This window comes from Euprymna scolopes, chromosome 5 (genome assembly GCF_053919585.1).
Source record: "Euprymna scolopes isolate OS-2025 chromosome 5, ASM5391958v1, whole genome shotgun sequence".
NCBI classification, from domain to species: domain Eukaryota; kingdom Metazoa; phylum Mollusca; class Cephalopoda; order Sepiida; family Sepiolidae; genus Euprymna; species Euprymna scolopes.
This window is the reverse complement of record NC_136486.1, coordinates 179,566,302-179,586,945: the sequence shown is the minus strand read 5'-3', so window position 1 is coordinate 179,586,945 and position 20,644 is coordinate 179,566,302. Positions and strand designations below refer to the sequence as shown.

The 20,644-nt window shown below is 32.4% G+C and overlaps 1 protein-coding gene across 14 annotated transcripts in view; it reads right to left on the bottom strand.

Moving 5' to 3' along the window:
- The window catches only part of LOC145277057 (uncharacterized), a 100,798-nt gene extending 81,361 nt beyond the window's left edge, over positions 1-19,437 (bottom strand). For 11 of the 14 annotated variants that reach the window (XR_013868096.1, XR_013868099.1, XR_013868097.1 and 8 more), the window contains exons 1-2: positions 19,281-19,432; positions 6,405-6,440 (exon numbers count right to left, since the gene is read on the bottom strand). Coding sequence is in view for 9 of the 14 variants with exons in the window: in XM_080128715.1 (XP_079984841.1) it covers positions 6,405-6,440; positions 19,281-19,308 (64 nt within the window). In the remaining 5 variants the exon portion in view is untranslated. Of the gene's footprint in view, positions 1-6,404; positions 6,441-19,280 lie in introns of all 14 variants that reach the window. The other 3 variants (XM_080128718.1, XM_080128723.1, XM_080128719.1) reach the window with 3 other exon arrangements.
- Between the last annotated feature and the right edge of the window lie 1,207 nt (positions 19,438-20,644).

Genomic DNA, 20,644 nt, shown 5'->3' with positions numbered 1-20,644 from the left:
GGGACATACTGATGACAATAGTGAGGAGAGCGATGGACACAAGGAAGTAATGCCTCATCGAAATACTCGACAGAGACGAATACTGCCCACCCCCCGTGATTGCGAAACCCAGCGAGAAGGGATGATGGAGCATACCGAGGAGATGACGCCTCCGATTCTTCGGAGAAGTACCCGACAAAGACGGATACTGCCCCCCTGCCCTGATTGTGAGACACCGCCTATGGAACCACGAGACGGGATAATGGAACAGACTGGTAGTAATGATGGTGGTAATGAAGAAAACAGCAATGAGGAAGTGCTTCTTCGAAGGAGTACCCGCCAACGACGATTGCCCGCATGTCCTGTTTGTGATCATGAGATCAGGGGGGAGTGTGGAGAAATGCGTGACTTACCTGGATAGACCACGTGCGGGTCGGTCACCAAAAATAAATAAAAAGAAAGAAAAGAAATGGTCAAGACTCTTATTTATAGAGTAGTGATCACGTGAGTTAGAAGAATATGCAAATAGAGGTGAACGATTTTGCGATATAAAAAGCCTGTGTTGTTAAGAGGGGGGGCAGACTGTTGGCAGAAGTCAGTGCTGTCAGACGTGCTTTAGAGTTTTGTTATTATATGCTGTGTTCGATTGTTGGGAGAGAGAAAAGAGAAGAGGAGGAACCAAGAAGACATTCTGCAGATACTTGACTTTGTGTTGGTTTTACCAAGATCACCACGTCTACACAGTATGTAATCAATCAAATGGCCATGTTTAGATTGGGGATGGAACCAGGTCTCCTTGTGCTTCTGGTGGGAACAAGTGTTGGTGATAAGAAGATTTAGTTCACTGCAGAGATGGAGAAACAGCATACCATTTGAATTAACTCTACCAATGCCATATGGACCCAATACATAGATACATATATACACACATATGTACACTTACACATACATGATACATTTAAATAGATATAGATATGACTGCATTCTATACATAACTTTTTTACCAACACCCTATATGCATAAATATGAGGTAAGTTCACACAATTATATTACGCGCACCCACCCGCTTGCTATTTCTCGCAAGTTGTACTTTTTTTTTATACATAAAAAAACTCATAGTGAATGTACATATAAGTCCATAGGTCTATCCTCAGATCAACAACTACTCCCTCGAGGTTTACACAGATATATAACAATATATAACAACAAATTCGGAACATTCAGGCTATACAAACGGAATAGAAATGTTTATATATTGTTGTGCGTACCTTTTTTATTCCATGACATCGTACATACACATATACATACCGATATATACGCCACATACACATCTACTTATATGCATATATATATATATATATATATATATATTATATATATATACATATACATATACATATATATATATATATATATATATACATACACACATCCACATGCATACATTATTTTGAGATTCGCCTTACTTTTTAGTACCTGTTTGGTTCAGATATACTATTATACATGTATTTATTCAGGTTAATAATATTACAACTGCTTGAGTAAATAGAAAATTAAGAGACTTATGTAATCAATTGGGTAGGATCATAATTATGACCTCGCTCATCCTTTTTGGGGGGAGGGGAATAGGATGGGGGATAGTTGCTATTATAGTAGTTCTGATCTTCATAACTTAGAGTTCTTTAAGCGCATGTATACTGAAATGTTTGCAGAATATAGCAGTTTCTAGTTTAATATTTAATAGTTTGTCCCTGTCCTTAAACCTAGTTATCTCAAGTTTTTCTAATAGGCATAACGGACATGGTGAGCTTAATAAGTGGCAACTACTGGCTCTCCTAATAATCTTCCATTCTATCTTAGGTGTTTTATTTTCCCTTACTAGTTTCCAGTAATATAACGATAACGAGGTATCTTTTTCATGCTTTTGATTATTCATCGAACGTGTATGTCCATAAAATCTATTTTTGAATGTCATTTGGGTACTACCTATGTAGAATTGGGTACTACCTATGTAGAGTATATATATATATATAGAATAAATACATAATTAATATATAGAAAATAAATCAAAATAAACAAATTAAAATGTAATAAACTAAATAAATTACATTATTAAAATAAAATATATGCATATACATGTGTACGTATGTATATGTGTGAGTGTGCATGTATGCATGTGTGTGCATGTGTGTACGCACATATACAAGGTGTGTACGCGTAAACCTATTGACGTGTACACTTTAGTAGGGGAACTAATCCAAGTACACGTAAAGTGACCTCTTTTAGACCATTTCCTCTACCCTAAAACGGATATTTCACGACACTAATACAGCAGTCATTAACACTCCTTGGTACACACTTTAGGCGTAATACACAAAAATTAATCATTTATGTACATTAATGAAATAAATGCTATAATAATTCTTAAAAATTAATACACGTCAGAACTCGTACCCTGGAAATTGATTTGACAGCCAGTTTGCGACACTGATTTCCGAAAACAAATAAATAAATAAATTAAACAGGCAAAGAAATGTCTCGCCGAAGCTTGTATACATATCTTTTTTATTTTCCTCTCTGGAGAAGAGATACTACTTCCGAAAATTAGGGATATCAACACCTACCATCTTGTACGACACAATTTGTTGCTAAATAAACGTAATCTAATTGAAAATTACTGAAAATTCCTTCTAATATTGTCATTATTCTTTTATATACAAACTCGTGTCCACGTGTTTCCTACGAACCACATTGATATAACTTTCAAACACAACTCTTCTCACACTACGCACAATACTTCACTACAAAACTACAACAATACTTCACTACAAAACTACAACAATACTTCACTACAAAACTACAACATCCTTCTCATCATTAAGTTATTTACACTAGACTACATCATCATATATGCCTGCAAAACTTGGATCGTATATGTCAGACATTCCAAGAAACGTAATAATTTCCATATGCCTCCTAAGATTGTTAAAAATCAAATGGTAAGACACGATACCAGACACAGAGTTTTTAGCCCGATCAAAACTCCCACCAGTACAAACTATGCTACAGCAGCTTCAGGTTCGATAAGCGAGTCATATATGTTGCATGTCATATACATGATTGTAAAAAGAGCTACTTTATTTTGAGCTATCCAAAGGAAACAACCGTAGGAGAACAGCAGAAACGGTTCAAAGACAGTTTGAAGGTCTACTTCAAACTGTTTTGTTTGTAATCCAACTCACTTTGCATCCTCGAAATAATTTTTCACTTCCAAAAGGAAAAAAAATCATTTTTCCGTTCCTATAATTAAGTATTTAAGGATCAGAAACTTCAGCAGTCCACCTGTTGACCTAAAAAAGAACAGTGTTAATAACGAGATTACGCTCATCTTTTTGGCCCTTTATGGACTAAAGACAGTAAATCACAACTTTCATTTCACGCATATTTTGTCAAACGCATACACACACTGACAAAAGCAGCACGCACATGATGCCTACTAAAGTGAATCAAAAATTAGCTATACGTATACGCTAGCTACCAAAAGACAACATATACAATTCCTAACTTTGTTAGACCGTGGCATGCATATACACACTAACACTAAGAAGAAACAAACTTATACACACACACGGAATTCGAACATTAGTAATTTTTGCCACTCCTAACTTTTTTTAATATGAGAAATTATATTGTATTGAACATGTGTAACCAATTCTGTTAAACATTCATGTTTTGATCTGTTTCGTTCATTTCCAACATTTAACCTGAAGCTGCTGTGGCATAGTTTGTACTGATGCGAGTTTTGACGAGCTAAAAACTCTGTGTCTGGTATCTTGTCTTACTATTTGATTTTTATCAGTTTGTCTGCGTGGAGCCTAACAATTTTTTAAGACGCAACAAAAGTCATCACCTTAGCGAATATATCATCCACGCTACTACTTCTACTTTCTCTTTTCACTAGACGTACCAATACGATTTGTAGTTTTACAATTAGATTGCAATTAAAGATGTAGTAGCAAAATAGTTATTCATAAATATTGGACTGGAATGATTCAATCTTAAATTCGAGACTTGGAGTCTTTTTAAATCAGAAAAATCTTGTTGACGTTGCGAGATGATATAGGGACTGAATGATGAAACGATTCTCGTAAACGCTAAAAAGCAAATGGCTCTGTTGTTCTTCGCTTCGTTTAGATTCGCTCTTTTGTCACTCCCAAATGCTAATAAGTTTCACAGGAACTCCAGATATTTTCACCCACTATAGTTTCAACCAATGAAAATAGAAACAACTTGAAACAAACACCAAAATTAACACTATATATCAAAGTAATAAACTAACGGGAGATTAGAAAATCCCATAATAGTAATCAAATTAAATTTGCCTTAATGAGACCTGACGACCGTGCCTCTTACAGGACCTAAACAGTATGCGTCCAACAACCCTTTCCCGTGTCTTAGAATGGAGGAGGCAATGCGGTAAGAAATCTTCAATGACTCACATACACCCACATACACACACACGCGCAGGTACACACAGAAACCCGATCACTCATAACGCAGGAAAACACAGCAATACATGCACAAACGCAAAGACCTTTTTCAATAATAATAAGGTGCCTTTTTTAACCTCAGTAGCGTGGTAACCCCTCTATATATGAAATAGCATGCCACTACATTCACACGGGTGTGTATATATACATATATAACATATATACAAAAACATTCAGACACCCATACATACTCGTAATATACATTGCTACAACTATCATATACGAGACAGCCTCTTATAATAGTACAGAAATATAGATGCATATATATACATATATATATATATATACATACACATATACAAAAACATCGATATACATACATATACATACACACACATATATACATATACATACATATACATACACACACATATATACATACACACACATATACATACAAACATAGACGCATACATAAATACACTTATACATACTTACTTGCACAAAATTCAGAACATATATATATATATGTGTGTACCCTGCCACCAGATAATACATCTAAAGTAGAAATAGACATGAATTCATTTACTACATAATTATCCTTTTCTATCAAACTACACACGCATAGTTATATTACACTGCCTCCCCCGCTTGTTACCTTTTCCCACGCTGTATGTTTTTTTTACTACGCAAAAATTTATACTACGTAAAGATTTATAGTGAATTCCGCTTGAAGTTCATAGGCCTATCTTCATATTAAGCAAGCACTCTTTCGATGGTTAGGCAGATATATACAAGATGTATAACGATACAATAATAATTTATAATAACATATGACAGAAATCAGAGTATTTAGGTTATACAAATTTAGTATAGAAGCTTATATATTGTAGTACTTACCTTAATCTTTATTCATTCACCCCTACTTCTTTATTCCCTTTTCGTTCATTCACCCTTCATTCCTTACTTTCTTTCATCTATTTATTCATTTATCCTTTTTTATATTAAATTAATCTTCCTACCCAAGTATATAAAGATCATATATCCATACATGCATACACCCAAAAATATCCATATGCATACATTATTACGAGATTTATCCAAAACAATCTATTACTCGTTTGGTTCAAATATACTTTCATACAGGTATTTATTTTGGTTAGTAATTTTATAACTGCTTGATGAAGCAGAATATAAAGCGACTTATACAATTCCTACGGGTAGGATCATAGTTGCGACCTCACTTATCCTCTTTGGGGGGGGGTATTTGATGGGGGTTAGTTGTACTCATAGTTGTTCTGGTCTATTAATTTAGAGTTCTTTAAGTGCGTGTATTCTGAAATGTTTGCAGGATATAGCAGTTTCTTGTTTAATATTTAATAATTTATCTCTATCTTTAAACCTAGTTATCTCATGTTTTTCTGATAAGCTTAATGGACATGGTGAGTTCAATGAGTGGCAAGTATTGGCCCTTCTAATAATCTTCCATTCTATACTAGGTGTTTTATTTTCTCTAATTTCCAGTAATATAACGATAAGGAAGTGTCCTTTTCATATGTTTGATTACTCATCGAGCGTGTATGTCCATAGAATCTATTTTTGAAAGTCATTTGGGTACTTCCTATGTAGAATCTTTCGTCCCTTGGGTACTTCCTATGTAGAATCTTTCGTCCCTTGGGTTCTCTACCGGGAATATCCTAGCTTGGTATACCACTGTATATATATATATCCTTCATTTTCTTCCATCGCTTAAACATAACTTTTATACACAATTTATATTAACTGTCGGTGTGGTTCTTAGCAATACCCAAAGGCATTATCGTTGTTCAAAATGATACTACTAAAGCAAGGGACGACGCCACAATTACATTATAACATGCATGGTGTTGCCGCAGGTGATAGCTAGTGAACTGTAAAAGGAAAAATTTTACTTACTCTCAGCACAAATCACGGTGCTCAACAAAACGACAGCTGAAATGAATACAAATCAAATAATCAGGGATGTTAAACAATGAATATTTAAAGAAAAACCAAAGTCCTAAATGATATAGAAGAAATAATATTATAGTTTTGTCAGCGAACGTAAATTAACAAAATGAAACTCCTTCTTCCAACCTTGATTATTGAATTTCTAGTAAGTAATCCTTTTGAAATATTTGCTTGTAATTTATCTATAAAAGAAAACAAAAATTTAATGCATATATATAATTATATGGAGAAATGCGCGCATGAAAAGTAATATTCTTAAGATTTTATTAAACCTGGAAAAGTAAAGGACAAGAAATTCAACCTGGAAAAGTAAAGAACAAGATATTCTAGTAAAGTAAAAAATAAGAATTTTTTAGACTTAAAATATTGCAGCTAAAAATAAAATTTGAATATTGATAAATATTTTATTTATTATTTGCATATGTTGTTGTTTATTGTTGAGTTAGAAAGGGTGTCAGTCGCTGGATTGAACTTATTTCCCCCTATTATTTGCATATATTTATGTAGTGAAAATTGTTTGAATAAAATTAATTCATTAGTTAGTTAGTTAGTAGATGGAATTAATAATTTTATAATTTACATAAAAATTAATAATTTTATTATATCATAATTAGGATCATTTAATTCTTTCTAACTCAACAATAAACAACAACATATGCAAATAATAAATAAAATATTTATCAATATTCAAATTTTATTTTTAGCTGCAATATTTTAAGTCTAAAAAATTCTTAATTTTTACTTTACTAGAATATCTTGTTCTTTACTTTTCCAGGTTGAATTTCTTGTCCTTTACTTTTCCAGGTTTAATAAAATCTTAAGAATATTACTTTTCATGCGCGCATTTCTCCATATAATCCATGATTTTTCCAGGCATTGCTATTGTATTAATATATAAATTTATAATATTTATTAATGATTGTCAAAAGAAAATTAGCTCTCAAACACACATTTATGCAATATTTATCATTCAATCACAGTAGTTCCGAGCCAGGGTCTCTACCGAGACTGCGGTTCATGAATTCGTGATCTGTATAGAGCGTAAACTAACAAAAAAGAAGATGGCACTTGGTGTCTTTTTAGATATCGTTGGAGCTTTTGACAACATACCCTTCAGTAGTATGTTCAAGTCGCTACGAGAACTCAATGTGCCACCAGTACTCATCCGATGGATTGAGTATATGGTGAGGCACAGAACAGTTCAAGTAGAACTACTGAGGGCAACTGTTAAAAGGGAAGTAGTTAAATGAACCCCCCAAAGTGGGATTTTATCACCTTTACTATGGAACTGTATGCTGAATCCTCTTTTAAAGGAGTTTAAAAATAGGAATATTTATGCCCAGGCTGCTGCTGATGACATCGCAGTGCTGGTCGCAGGTTCAAAAGCATCATTGGTCAGACGCATTGCCAAAATGGGACTACATTTTTCATCAAATGTGATAACGAAAAATTTGAGTTCATTCAAAGAATATGTATATCATAGAATTCACTAATATTTTTAATCGATAAATTCACCATTTTTTTCTATAAAATCATAAGGAGAGTTAAAAAAATTAGTTATTAAAAAAAAAGTTCGGTGTTTTAATTATAAAAAAAAAAACGATACACGGGATTGATCCTAAAATCTTTCCACTAACCCCCGGTACTCTAACCGTTACGCTAACATGTCATATTGGTAAAATCGCAGTAAAAAGACATTTATATACATAAAAAGTTATGCAAAATAAAAAAAAGCGTTAGTCACTTATGTACTTACTCTCCTGTTTGTGAACCCACATATTTTGTTGTAACTTTTTTTCTACTGAACCAATTTTCGAAATTTTTTTTTCAAAATGTAGCTAATGAGGTGTTCTATCCAACTATATAACCTGTTTAAAATTTGGTTGCGAACAAAATTAGTGAGGTGGGGGGGTTGAATGTGTCTCGATTCATTCAATTTCGGACTTCAGCATATATTCAACCACTACCGTGGTTGAATGACAACCACTACCGTGGTTGAATGATATAAGTAAACTTTATCTAATTTGGTAAGTCTATTGTTAATTACACATATATATTATTATTATTACTATTTACTTACTAGGAGTTGTCACACAGGCCATAATCAAAGATTTCTTTTTGTAAACAACCTGTGGTGTTCTCTGGAGTCTGTGTGACAACAAGCTTCCCCAAATTTCCAGTACTCTCCACCTCTGTCGATAACCTTTGCAAAAGAATTTGCGTTATCGCAACAGTCGCTTACCATTGATTTCTTGTTGGCAGCGACCATTGGTCTTTACTGAAATTTGGGTGGCAATAAGCCTCCCCACGGTCCCAGTCTTTTTTGCACTCAGCCAGCGGAGGTATGTCTAGTACTTTCTATCCTCGGTCTTTTCATCTTCCTTGACGCTCGCTTATATGATAACATACAGAGAAAAAATTATTATTATTATTATTATTATTATTATTATTATTATTATTATTATTATTATATGCATCTACATGAACTTTTACAAGGAGACAGGATATTTTATGTATTTACTTCAACAGTGAGTACAGCTAGGTAGTAAGTTATGAAAATGTATATGGCAATTAAACTACACTGAATTTTCCGCGTTTCATCCATGTAAGGACTCATTTTAGTCTTACTACTCTCTCTCACACTCTTTCTTTCTTTCTACACACACACACACACACACACACATATATATATATATATATATATATATATATTCATAATGTTTTTGGGGATACAAAATTGAAATCTTGCAATTAGGAAGGGAAGACTTTTATGATTCATAATTAAAGGTAAATTTGTATATATATAAATATATATATATTCCTTTAATCTTCTCTCCAAAAAGGGGGAGGGGGAACAGGAGAGGAAAGAAAGAGAACTTATTATCATCTTCTCGAAAAGACGTTCTACATCCACCCCCCACCATAATAGTAACGTTATTTACAATTTTGAATGTGGTTGCGGTGCCAACTACTTGGGTCGAACGACATTAAGATTAGATGGAAGAATCCAACAACATGTACCCAGTAAAATTAGGAATGGAACCTACCGGGCAACTGATGTTGTTACTAACACATACGGGTCCTCAATTACTGATCATTTACTTAAAACCCCGTCTTGTGCAGCGAACTTTAGCACGGACTCTTTTTCTATTCTCAGTCGTGCTCATTCACTATATCACCTTAAGATCTTGGAGACTATTCACGTTCGACTTAGAAAACCTTCTCTTTGCAAGCAAAGGGAATGCCTCCTGGATTTGAACGTGATTAATCTCTAGGGTATTCGACCATAACGCTGTTTTATTTTAATCGTTTTCCCACTTTTTTTTTTTCTTCACGTAAATTGAATAAAACGCAATTTTAATCGCTTTTTCATTCTTTATTTTAAAAATTCCCTCGATACAGCTTTGAGAAGCGAGGGTCGAAACCGGTCAGCTAGTTCCCCATTTCTCTTTCTTTCCTCTCCTGTTCCCCCTTCCCCCCCCCTTTTTGGAGAGAAGATTATAAGAATATATATATATATTTATATATATACAAATTTACTTTTAATTATGGATCATAAAAGTTTTCCCTTCCTAATTGCAATATATATATATATATATATATATATATATATATATATATATATATATATATATATATATATATATATATATATATAGGAGTAATGGTAATTAATAAAAACTGAAGAAAGTGCTCAATACTGTTGTAGAGCAAATATGCGTTTTATTTTTTATTACCGTATCTTTCTATTAAGTTACATTATTGTTTCAGCTACCCGGCCGTTTTTTGGCCGTCTATAGCTTCCTCAGACTTTTACAGAAATGTTCGTTATGATGGGATGAAAGAGTGAATGATGTCAGGGGAGGGTGCGATATATTTGTGTGTGTGTGTGTGTGTGTGTGTGTGTGTGTGTGTGTGTGTGTGTGTGTGTGTGTGTGTGTGTGTGTGCGCGCGTACTCATAAATGATTTTTTTCTCGTTCTGATATTGATATTAAAAATTTACTTTTTCTATTTAAAAATAATTAAAACGAATTTCTCAGTCATGGATATGCGAGCGATTACATGAAGGTTAACTAATTTGCATATTTCTTTGAAAAACGAGGGTTAATTAATTGCACTGATTTCTTATTAGATGAGTGGTTTCATTTCACTAGCACACTGAATACTGTTTATGCATATTTTCACATTCTGTAGCATTGCATAGAATTTAATATGAAAACGTTCTTGCACACGGAGATATTTATATAAACGACCTTGTCGTTGTGTATGCGAAAAATCTCTACCGAACTCCTCTCTAAATATTTAATCTAGAGTTGAAATTAGATATATATGGTATTTGTATTTGGTTTGTAGCCGGGGGATCAATATAGAAAACAAAACAGTTGACCTTAGCAGGAGTATTATTTTCTTGCACAAATCTACATTGATAGGTAAAACAACGTTATTTTTAACAATTGATATGCGTATGGAGCGTGACTCAGGACTGACGCTAGAGAGTTATACAATATTGCTTCGATTCTAGCTGATAGCACACAAGTCATATTTTGTTTACTTTTGATATTACTAGTATATATTAGATACAATATAATAATCGATAGAAAATTGGCTCAATAATAATAAATACAAAAACAGCAGCATTTAAGTACGACCGTGTAACATCGGGCGGCGTGCTAGTATATATATATATATACATGGTGGTCACCACTTATCAAAGCCCGGAAGCCACTCAGGGATAAGAGTTATTGCAAGTACAGTACGTTAGTGTGGAGATTTGATGAAGTGTTTAATTAAGGGGGCGGTTCATTAGGAATTTGTTAACATTGGACTTGAAGACATCCAAGTTGTAGTCCGGATGGAAGCAGGAAGACGGAACAGAGTTCTACAGGCGTGCAGTTCTAAGAAAGAAGCTTTGTTCATGGAATCCGCGTTTTGATTTAGGCACAGATATAGAGTGGGGGAAATTTTTCACAGTGGATTCAGCTAGACGGGTGTTTTTCGTGAAAGATTGGCGATGGGGGACCAGAGATTGGAGTTCAGACGAGCACCTGCCATGGAAATAACGATAAAACAAGGATAAGCTCGCAACGTCTCTTCTGTGGGAGAGAGGTTGCAGGGTAGAGAAAAGGGCACCCCCCCACTAAGCCATGAAGTCTATTTTGTACTCTATCAAGGCAGGATAGGCTGTTTTTAGCAGCTCCTGCCCAGGTATGGCAGCAGTATTCCATCCTTGGACGTACTTAGCTTTTATACAGATAGAGAATTGCATCAGCAGTGAGATATCTTCTGGAGCGGTAGAAGGATCCCACCATCTTTCCAGCGACCTTGGCAACAGACTTGATGTACGTGTTCCATTTCAGATCAGGAATAAAGGTCAAACCCAGAAGCTCGTCAAAACACGGGGCCTCTCACAATATATATATATATATATATATATATATATATATATATATATATATATATATATATATATAGTAAAAATGGTAATTAGTAAAACCTGAAGAGAGTGCTTAATAGTATTGCAGAGCAAATATGCGTTTTGTTTTTTTATTACCGTTTTATCTGTTCAGTTACATATGTTTCGGTTGCCGGACCATATTTACGATCCAGCAGCCTCGTCAGACCTTACAGAAATTGCTATTATTATTTGGAAGAACGACTTTAAAAGAAATACGAGAGAAAAAAAGGAGGAAAAAAAGAGGGGAAGAGAAAATAAGGGGGGGCGGAGATAAACAATAATTAAGCTTTGAAGTTTAAGATATATTAGATTGTAGTGTGGGGGGTTAGCAAATTCAGCTAGGCGTGGGTGTATATGTGTATGTATGTATATATATATACGCGTGTCTGTGTGTATACGTATATGTTGGCGTGTGCATGTGTGTGCATTTATTGGCATGTATGTTTCCGCGTACTTTCTGTATATATTTGCATGTGTGTATGTGGTTGTATGCATATATGTTGATATAATTTTATATATACGTGTGTATTTATATATATATATGTATATATATGTATATATATGCATGAACGTGTTTATATGAGTATGTATGTGTGCGTATGTGCGCGTGCATTGGCATATGTATTCACTCTTAACTGCCTAAAGCAATTCATTGTCGGATGTACTCCTGGACTTGCCGTGGCCACTGCGAGCGTTCTAAAATGAAACCCTGCCAAACGCATATTACACGTTCACTAAACCTTTCTCTCTGCCTTTCTCTCTCTCTCTCTCTCTCTCTCTCTTCCTCCCTCCCATCAATCCATATACTCCAGTGTATAGTTAAACAATTTTACTAAATACAGCCAAATCTTAAAACCCAAAATTGACATTCTTCCCCCTTCCTTCCTTTATCCTCCCTTTTATCTCCCCCTCCCCCCTCTCTATATCACTACACCTTCACCCACGCCTAGCTGAATTTACAACCCCCTCACACACACATTACAATCTAATGTAGTTTAAACTTCAAAACTTAATTATTTTTTATCTCCGCCCCCCCTTTATTTTCTCTTCCCCTCTTTCTTTTTTCCTCTTTTTTTTCTGTCGTATTTTTTTCTCTCGTATTTCTTTTAAAATCGTTCTTCCAAATAATAATAGCCATTTCTGTAAGGTCTGACAAGGCTGCTGGATTGTAAATATGGTCCGGCAACCGAAACATATGTAACTGAACAGATAAAACGGTAATAAAAATAAAACGTATATATATATATATATATATATATATATATATATATATATATATATATATATATATATAAAGAGAGAGAGAAAGAGAGAGAGGGGGGTAGATTAAATCGATTAACACATCTAACTAAATGGGTGCGTTAGATGTATGTTTTTTTAATCTATATTATATGGGTTATTTATAATTCTAATTGAATTATGAATTTGTTTTTGTTATTTATAGTATAAGTAAAAGATAAGTTACTCAATAAGAGACAAGAAACTTCCATAAACTGCATGTATTATAAAGAACGTCCTCTTAGAAAACTTAATATCATCCCATTATAGGATGATATTAAGTTAAGTCTTTTGTTGAGTAACTTATCTCTGTCTTTAAACCATGTCATAAATAATTTTTCCATAAACATTAAGAGCTCAGAGAAGAACATGTTTTAGCTTTTTTTCAAGATATTCCATTGTATGGTTAGTGTTAGTGTTTTTCTAATAAGTTCTTTATAGTATACTGAAGGTTACGGTTTTATTTTACTGGTGGGATTTTCAAATGAACTTTCGTGATCTCTGAACCGTTTCTTGAAAGTATTCCCTACTATACCAATATAGTACTTACTAGTATTTGGGTGTTCTTTCGTGGAGATTTTAGCTTTCTATACTATCGATTTTACTAAGTAATTTCCATTTAATGGGCAATCTTGTCTAATTCTTCAATTACAAGATTTAGTAGTGCTATTTTATTTAATTCTGACGTATTATTTAGAATCTTCATATTATGTTTCTTTATTACTTTTCTAAATTTTCGCTGCAGCTGTAATTTAATTTTACCGTTGTTTATTGAAGATTTTATTGAGAATATTATTAGGTGGGAAGTGTTGCTTTATTAGATTAAGGAATTTTTTTCCTAAGTTAGTTTTTTAAATTTAAATTAAAAGTGGGCGTGAACCATGTAATTATCCTTCTTTTATTTCTGAATGTTTGTGTATTAGATGTAGGCTGGATATATTCTAGTTTTGTATTTTTGTAACTACTATCTTTAAGTGCTTTATAATAGAACAATTTATAGTGTTAAAAATATCTATACTAGAGAAATTATTGCTTATTCCTTTACTAATGGAATTTGGAATATGTTTTATTATGGATTTTGGATGGTGTGAATGTTTTATGTATATAGGTCGTTGTTATCTTTTTATAGGCTGCATATATTTTATTCTTTAAATCTAGAGTTACATGTAAAAATGAACAGCTTTTATATTTGATACTATTTCCACTTTTAAACTAATTCTTCTAAACTCCTTAATGATTATTTTTCTCATTTTTTCACATATAGGGTCATTTCAGTCTCTTATGATCATAAGTCCATCGTCTCTGTACAAGTTATTTTCTTCTATCTCAATGTCTTTGGTTAAATTATACCAGATATATAATCCCACTAGGCCAGTCATTTCAGTCGAACCTAAAGTCCCATAGAAACATCAAAATGATTAACCTGATCTTTTTTAATCTATTGTTCTCCGCTGCTTAGTAGTACAAATGTTTTGCGTGTCTTTATCATTTCTATTTCATCCTCTGATATATTTAGAGTAAGAGTTGCAAATTCCAATACTTCCTCGAAAAGTTCCTTGGTAATTAAAGGGTAGTAGCTTTCAATATCGAATTGTATAAAATAGAATTTCTCTTTATCCTCGATGTCCGAGAACCGATTGATTGTATCAAAGGTTAAGTTATAGGTAGTTTTAATTTGTGCGTTGATTCTTCCCAGAATTCTTTTAGTAATTTTTTTCAGTTTCGGTTCTGGTGGGATTTATCCATCTAGTAAAGGGTTTATGTAGGAAATTGGGTTTATGATCCTTTAAGATTTTCTGAACAATATCAGAATTAGACTTTTTCGTAGTTGGTTGTAATATTTTGTTTAAGCAATTTTTTGTATCCAGGTTTTTCCAGTCTATAGAAATTTAGAAATTGTGGGTTATATATATATATATATATATATATATATATATATATATATATATATATATATATGTGTGTGTGTGTGTGTGTGTGTGTGTGTGTGTGTGTGTGTGTGTGTGTGTGTGTGTGTGTATATATACTAGCATGGGTGCACGGCGTTGCCCGGGTGTTTGGAGGTGTATGCTGAGCAAAAAAAAAAGCGACCATTTTTTTTTAACTTTGACCCCTATTATGACCCCTTAAAATTTATTGTTATGGGCTCAAATCAAGTTATTAAGTTTGATCCATGTCCAAGGAACCTATATCTAACATCTCAATTGTTTATACCGAAAATTGTCGGAGGAGTTTGGTAAAGTTCTCACAGGTCAAATCGTTGAACTTTGACCCCTAAACAGCCAAATTTCTGGCCGAACACCGATCACATAGATTTTTCCAAATCTCAGTACCCGGTATATAAAATTTCGAGTCTGTAAACTGAAAATTAACAGAGTTATTGCGAAGGAAAATGTACACAGATACACACACAGCCACACAGACACGTTTACTTTATATATATATATATATATATATATATATATATATATATATATATATATATATATATATATATATATATATATATAAAGCTGAACATCTGTGTGTGTCACAAATAGGCTCCTATATGGTTGACTATTTTAAAAGACTGATTACATATAATGATAGAAGATGTATCGAAACACAGAAATGGGTATGTTTGATCTGGCATAATGATGATTCATTAAAATTGTGGGGGTCTTCGTACGCGCCTGGTCCACAAATATGGAAATAAAAAATTTAAAAATTAAAAAAAAAAACCTTTACAAGTGTTTTTGATATAGATTTATATAATAATACTTTGTGGGGTCTGCGTTCGCGCCTGGCCTCCATAGAATTGACATAGGCACAAACTTTAATACAGACTTTTCATATCTATCTGTGTACGTATACTTTGATAATTATGTTTCAGTTTGAAGAAATATGGTATAATAAAATTATGCGGTGTTCGTTCACGCCTGACCTCCATAGAACGGAAATATGTCACACAGTTTAACAAGGTTTTTAATATAGATCCACAGAATATTGTGATAAGTGTTTCAATGTGAACAGGTATGGCATAATAAATTATGGGGTTACCTCCAAATTCGAAGCTATCTCTTTACAATCCTTCCTTTTCATAACCTATCATACTTTCATAAATCAGAGTCCATTTTCTGTAGGCTGTTTTTGAACCACATCAACGACGGGTACTTTTGCTACTATATATATATATATATATATATATATATATATATATATATATATATATATATATATATATATATATATATACATATATATATATCCCACAACTTCTATAGACTAAAAAAAACTGAATACAAAAATTGCTTAAACAAAACATTACAACCAACTACGAAAAAGTCAAATTCTGATAATGTTCAGAAAATATATATATCTGTAGAAATATATCTTCTCATAATATATACCAATCCTAATTTAAGAAACTCAATGTAATTACAGAGCAATATAGTGAATAAATGAAAAAAAACTATATTCCAAAATCCATGAGGTTGATGTATTCCTTTAATTCAGTTTACATTTATAATTCTTAACAGTATGTGTTTCGTAGCGCAAAATCAATCACTTAATTATTATATAAATCAGTAAATCTAGTATGCCCTTAACTCATCAGGAGAAATAGCAACAATCAATTCATCAAAAGGAAATAAAATGTGATTTGACATGATTAAAATCAGAAAATTGGAAGAGAAGCTGGAAATACCTTTAATATGTTTTCATTATGCCATTTTCAATTTTAAAAAGAAAAGTCACTAGACCTAACTGTTCGTACTTACATTCCTAATTAATTTATGAATATTCTATCAAAATGTTCTATTTAATAATTAGTAAATTTATTAATTCTAATTTATGTATGAATACTTATGAAAATAACATCAATAATTATAAATTATTATACATGTTTGCAAATACGAAACTAAACTAAACTAAACTATAAAAAAAACGATTGACCTTAAGATTTATATTAAATAATTTATTGATTCGAATTGAAACGATACATAATTCAGTTCGCTTGACTGTTATAATCAAGTTTATAACTATTTCAATTATAATTCTTAGTTAATACGTTTTACGTAATTATGTATTTAAAATTAACTGATTAACAAATAATTACGTTTTAGAAATTTAGATTAAATGTAAGAAAAGGAAATGACGTAAGGAAACAAAGAAGAAAAGAAAAGGGGAAGATAGGACAAACGAAAGAAAGGAAAGAAGGGAAAAAGAAAAAAGGGGAACCCATAAATAATTTATGGATGGTGATTTAAAATATTTCTTTCTCCTTCCTACTCATCCCCCATTCCCGTTCACTTCCTTCACCTTCATTCCCATCTCCCATCACAGCCTTTCGGTTTTAGACGGGATCGTAAATATTTATTTCTATGCAAATAGCATTACATTATATTATAATATTTTCCTAAACAAAAATATTCTTTAAAACAGTAATATTTCTTACAAAAAATACTAAACCAATTGTTTTCATTTATAGCTACACATTATTTTACAAAAAAAATCAATATTTTTTTATTCATTAAATATACCGTAGGTTGATTTTCTTATTATTGTATTTCCATTTTCTTTATTGAAATTGTGGGATTGTGGAGTTATATCTAATGAGCTTATACATGTGCGTTCATGCACGTCTAGTCTATATAAATATACATGTGTATGAAACCGATGCTCGTGTATCGTCTATTGGTTATAAATGCTCATTGTGTGTGTGTGTGTGTGTGTGTGTGTGTGTGTGTGTGTGTGTGTGTGTGTGTGTGTGTGTGTGTGTGTGTGTGTGTGTGTGTGTGTGTGTGTGTTTATACATATTCAGAGTTCACATAACAAGAGCAAGGTAACAGTCATTAGTTCTGGACTGGTTCAACAAACATGACATAAGCACACACTCGTCGTTGGATAATGGAGCACTAACCATAGGTTGTGGCTTCCATTGTCTCTTGGACACTGCAAGAAAACATTTAATTCTGAAGCAATAACAACAGGACTTCTTTTTTTCTCTCGTTTATTCTCATTTTCACAGTAAGGTGTTTCCCTCAGGCATTTACAATGCTTTCTCCCTTTAATGCTTACATCGTCTTTTAGTAACTCAGTCGAATACTTCCACGACTGACAAAGTCACCTCCTCTTGTGGACGGCTTCCTCGTTCTCTCTGACTCTTACTTGCATCTTTAGTCTATATATCAAAACCTACTCCTTCTTTGTTACCAGATCAATTCCATTGTTTATTGTTTATAAAATGGAATTCCTAAATCTATTTTATTACATAAATATCTCTGTAATATTCTATTGTTTATAAATCTAAGTTAAAATTCCTCCGTTAGATTTTTAACATAAATATTTTAGCTAAACATTTTTTCTTTCAAATCATTCTCTTTACAGATCTTTTTCTACATAATAGTTAAGAAATCAATAATAATAATCGTTCGGACCTTTCGCATTCCCGCCACAATAAGACACCGATACTACGTTGTGATCATAGCAAAAAGGCTCACCATAATAAAATTGCTATATGATAAATGTTTTCTGCCCTGGTGTTTTTGTTTTTGTTTGTTTTATTTTGTGTTGTTTTTTAAGCGTTTTAAAATTTGATCAGCGCTTTCTTGGCATATTCCGGCGGTTTACGTAAGCTGTCGGAATATACCGCCGTAACACACAGAAAGAAGCGGATTATTTTTTGAATAAGTGCCTAATTTTGTATTGGAAGCTTCCGCAATAACGTAGTTGCGTCTGTGTTGGCGTCGTACATCCATAAACATCAAAGTTGGCACGTTACTTCAAATATTTAGAAAATATACGTATAAATGTTGTAATACGAGTTCATGGCGGGAAGCATAAGTGTAGAAGATTTTCATTACTTTTTGGACAATAAATAAAAAGCGAATAATATAATTCAATAATCCTATCATGATGAAGAAATGAAATAGTGTTGTGTTTATTAACACCCCCCCCCACACACACACACAATGGTTGCAATCAATGAATTATGTGTAATATATATTTTGTTTTGTTCAGTAAATTCTCAAGATGGGTTGATATGCCGTAAGACAAGAAAACAAAAATACACAAATATAATAAATACAAAGGCAAAGAAAATACGTACCAAACAAAATTATTGCACACAATTTCATGACTGGTTTAGCTTTGAATTCGTGCGTTCACACAATACTTAAAAGATTAGGGAATCTTACGCAATATCTATTTATAAGATGTTTTCCTTGAATAACCGAATGGCATTATAACTAGTAACATTTTATGAACAGCTGCGATGTTAATTACGAAACAAATCGACACTCCTTGACACAACGTATGTTTATTATTTTTAATTGAACTCTCGAGTGCATGTTAATTACAAACTGAATCGGCGCTCCCGGCGTGTTTAAATTTAATTTTGACATTTAATTGTGTTAAATATAAATAGTAGTTTAATTATACAGAAAATAAATGTGCTATAGGAGACATTGATGAAAGATGCGTCATTTGACATCAAAACTTGGTCGACCATTTAAACGGATAGAGATCATAGATTACAAAGATGATAGATGATGTTTAAACACGCATGAATCTTGAATTTATAAAAAATTACTTTTTTTAAATCTGTCAACATCGTACTTAGCTGGTTATTATTAGTGACTCGACCTTTGTTAAGAAATAATATTTAAAATAATATTTAATATAATAATGTAAAATGCGACCACCTTAAATGGACAAAACAATTACTAAAACCTCATCTTGTTGATTTAAGCCAAAGATCCAATCTATATATCTATAAAAGTGAAATTGTGTGTATGTGTACATTTCCCTACCAAACTACTCTGTCAATTTCCAGTCTACAGCCTCACGATTTGACATAAGGAGTATTGAGATTTGAGAAAATTTTTATAATCGGTTTTCGGTCAGAAATTTAGCTGTTTGAGAATTTTATTTTTAAATAAAAAATAAATAAGTAAAACAGAAAGGCTCAGTAAAAAAGAAAAAATTGTAAAATTTATTTTAAAACGGATTTAAGATTTTTTCCAATATTTGTGAATTTGAGCGGTTTATTTGAATTCAGCAGACGACTTTTTTAGCTTTCTCATTGGCTGTTTTGTGTCACGTGATGTAAACAAAAGAAAAACAGAGTTTTCGTTTTAAGCTGAATCAACAAATTTTATCAGATTGGAAAATATTTCTGAACTGATCGGTTCGGATTTTTTCTGCTCTCCGGAGAAAATATCGATACCCTTTTAAAATGTTTTCTTCGTTAAAATCTTTCTAGAAATGTAGCGAAGGGCCGAGACAAATTGTTCTCAAATAATTGATTGAATTTCGAATCTAGAATTCTCCGTAAAAAAAAATTAAATATTTTGACAGAGTCAAAATATTAAGAATTTGTTTTAAAATATTTTAGGAGAAATCCAAAATATTTCAGTGAATTTTGAAATAAGATTCCAGAGGAATTTTATTTTATTTTTCGGATAAAAAATC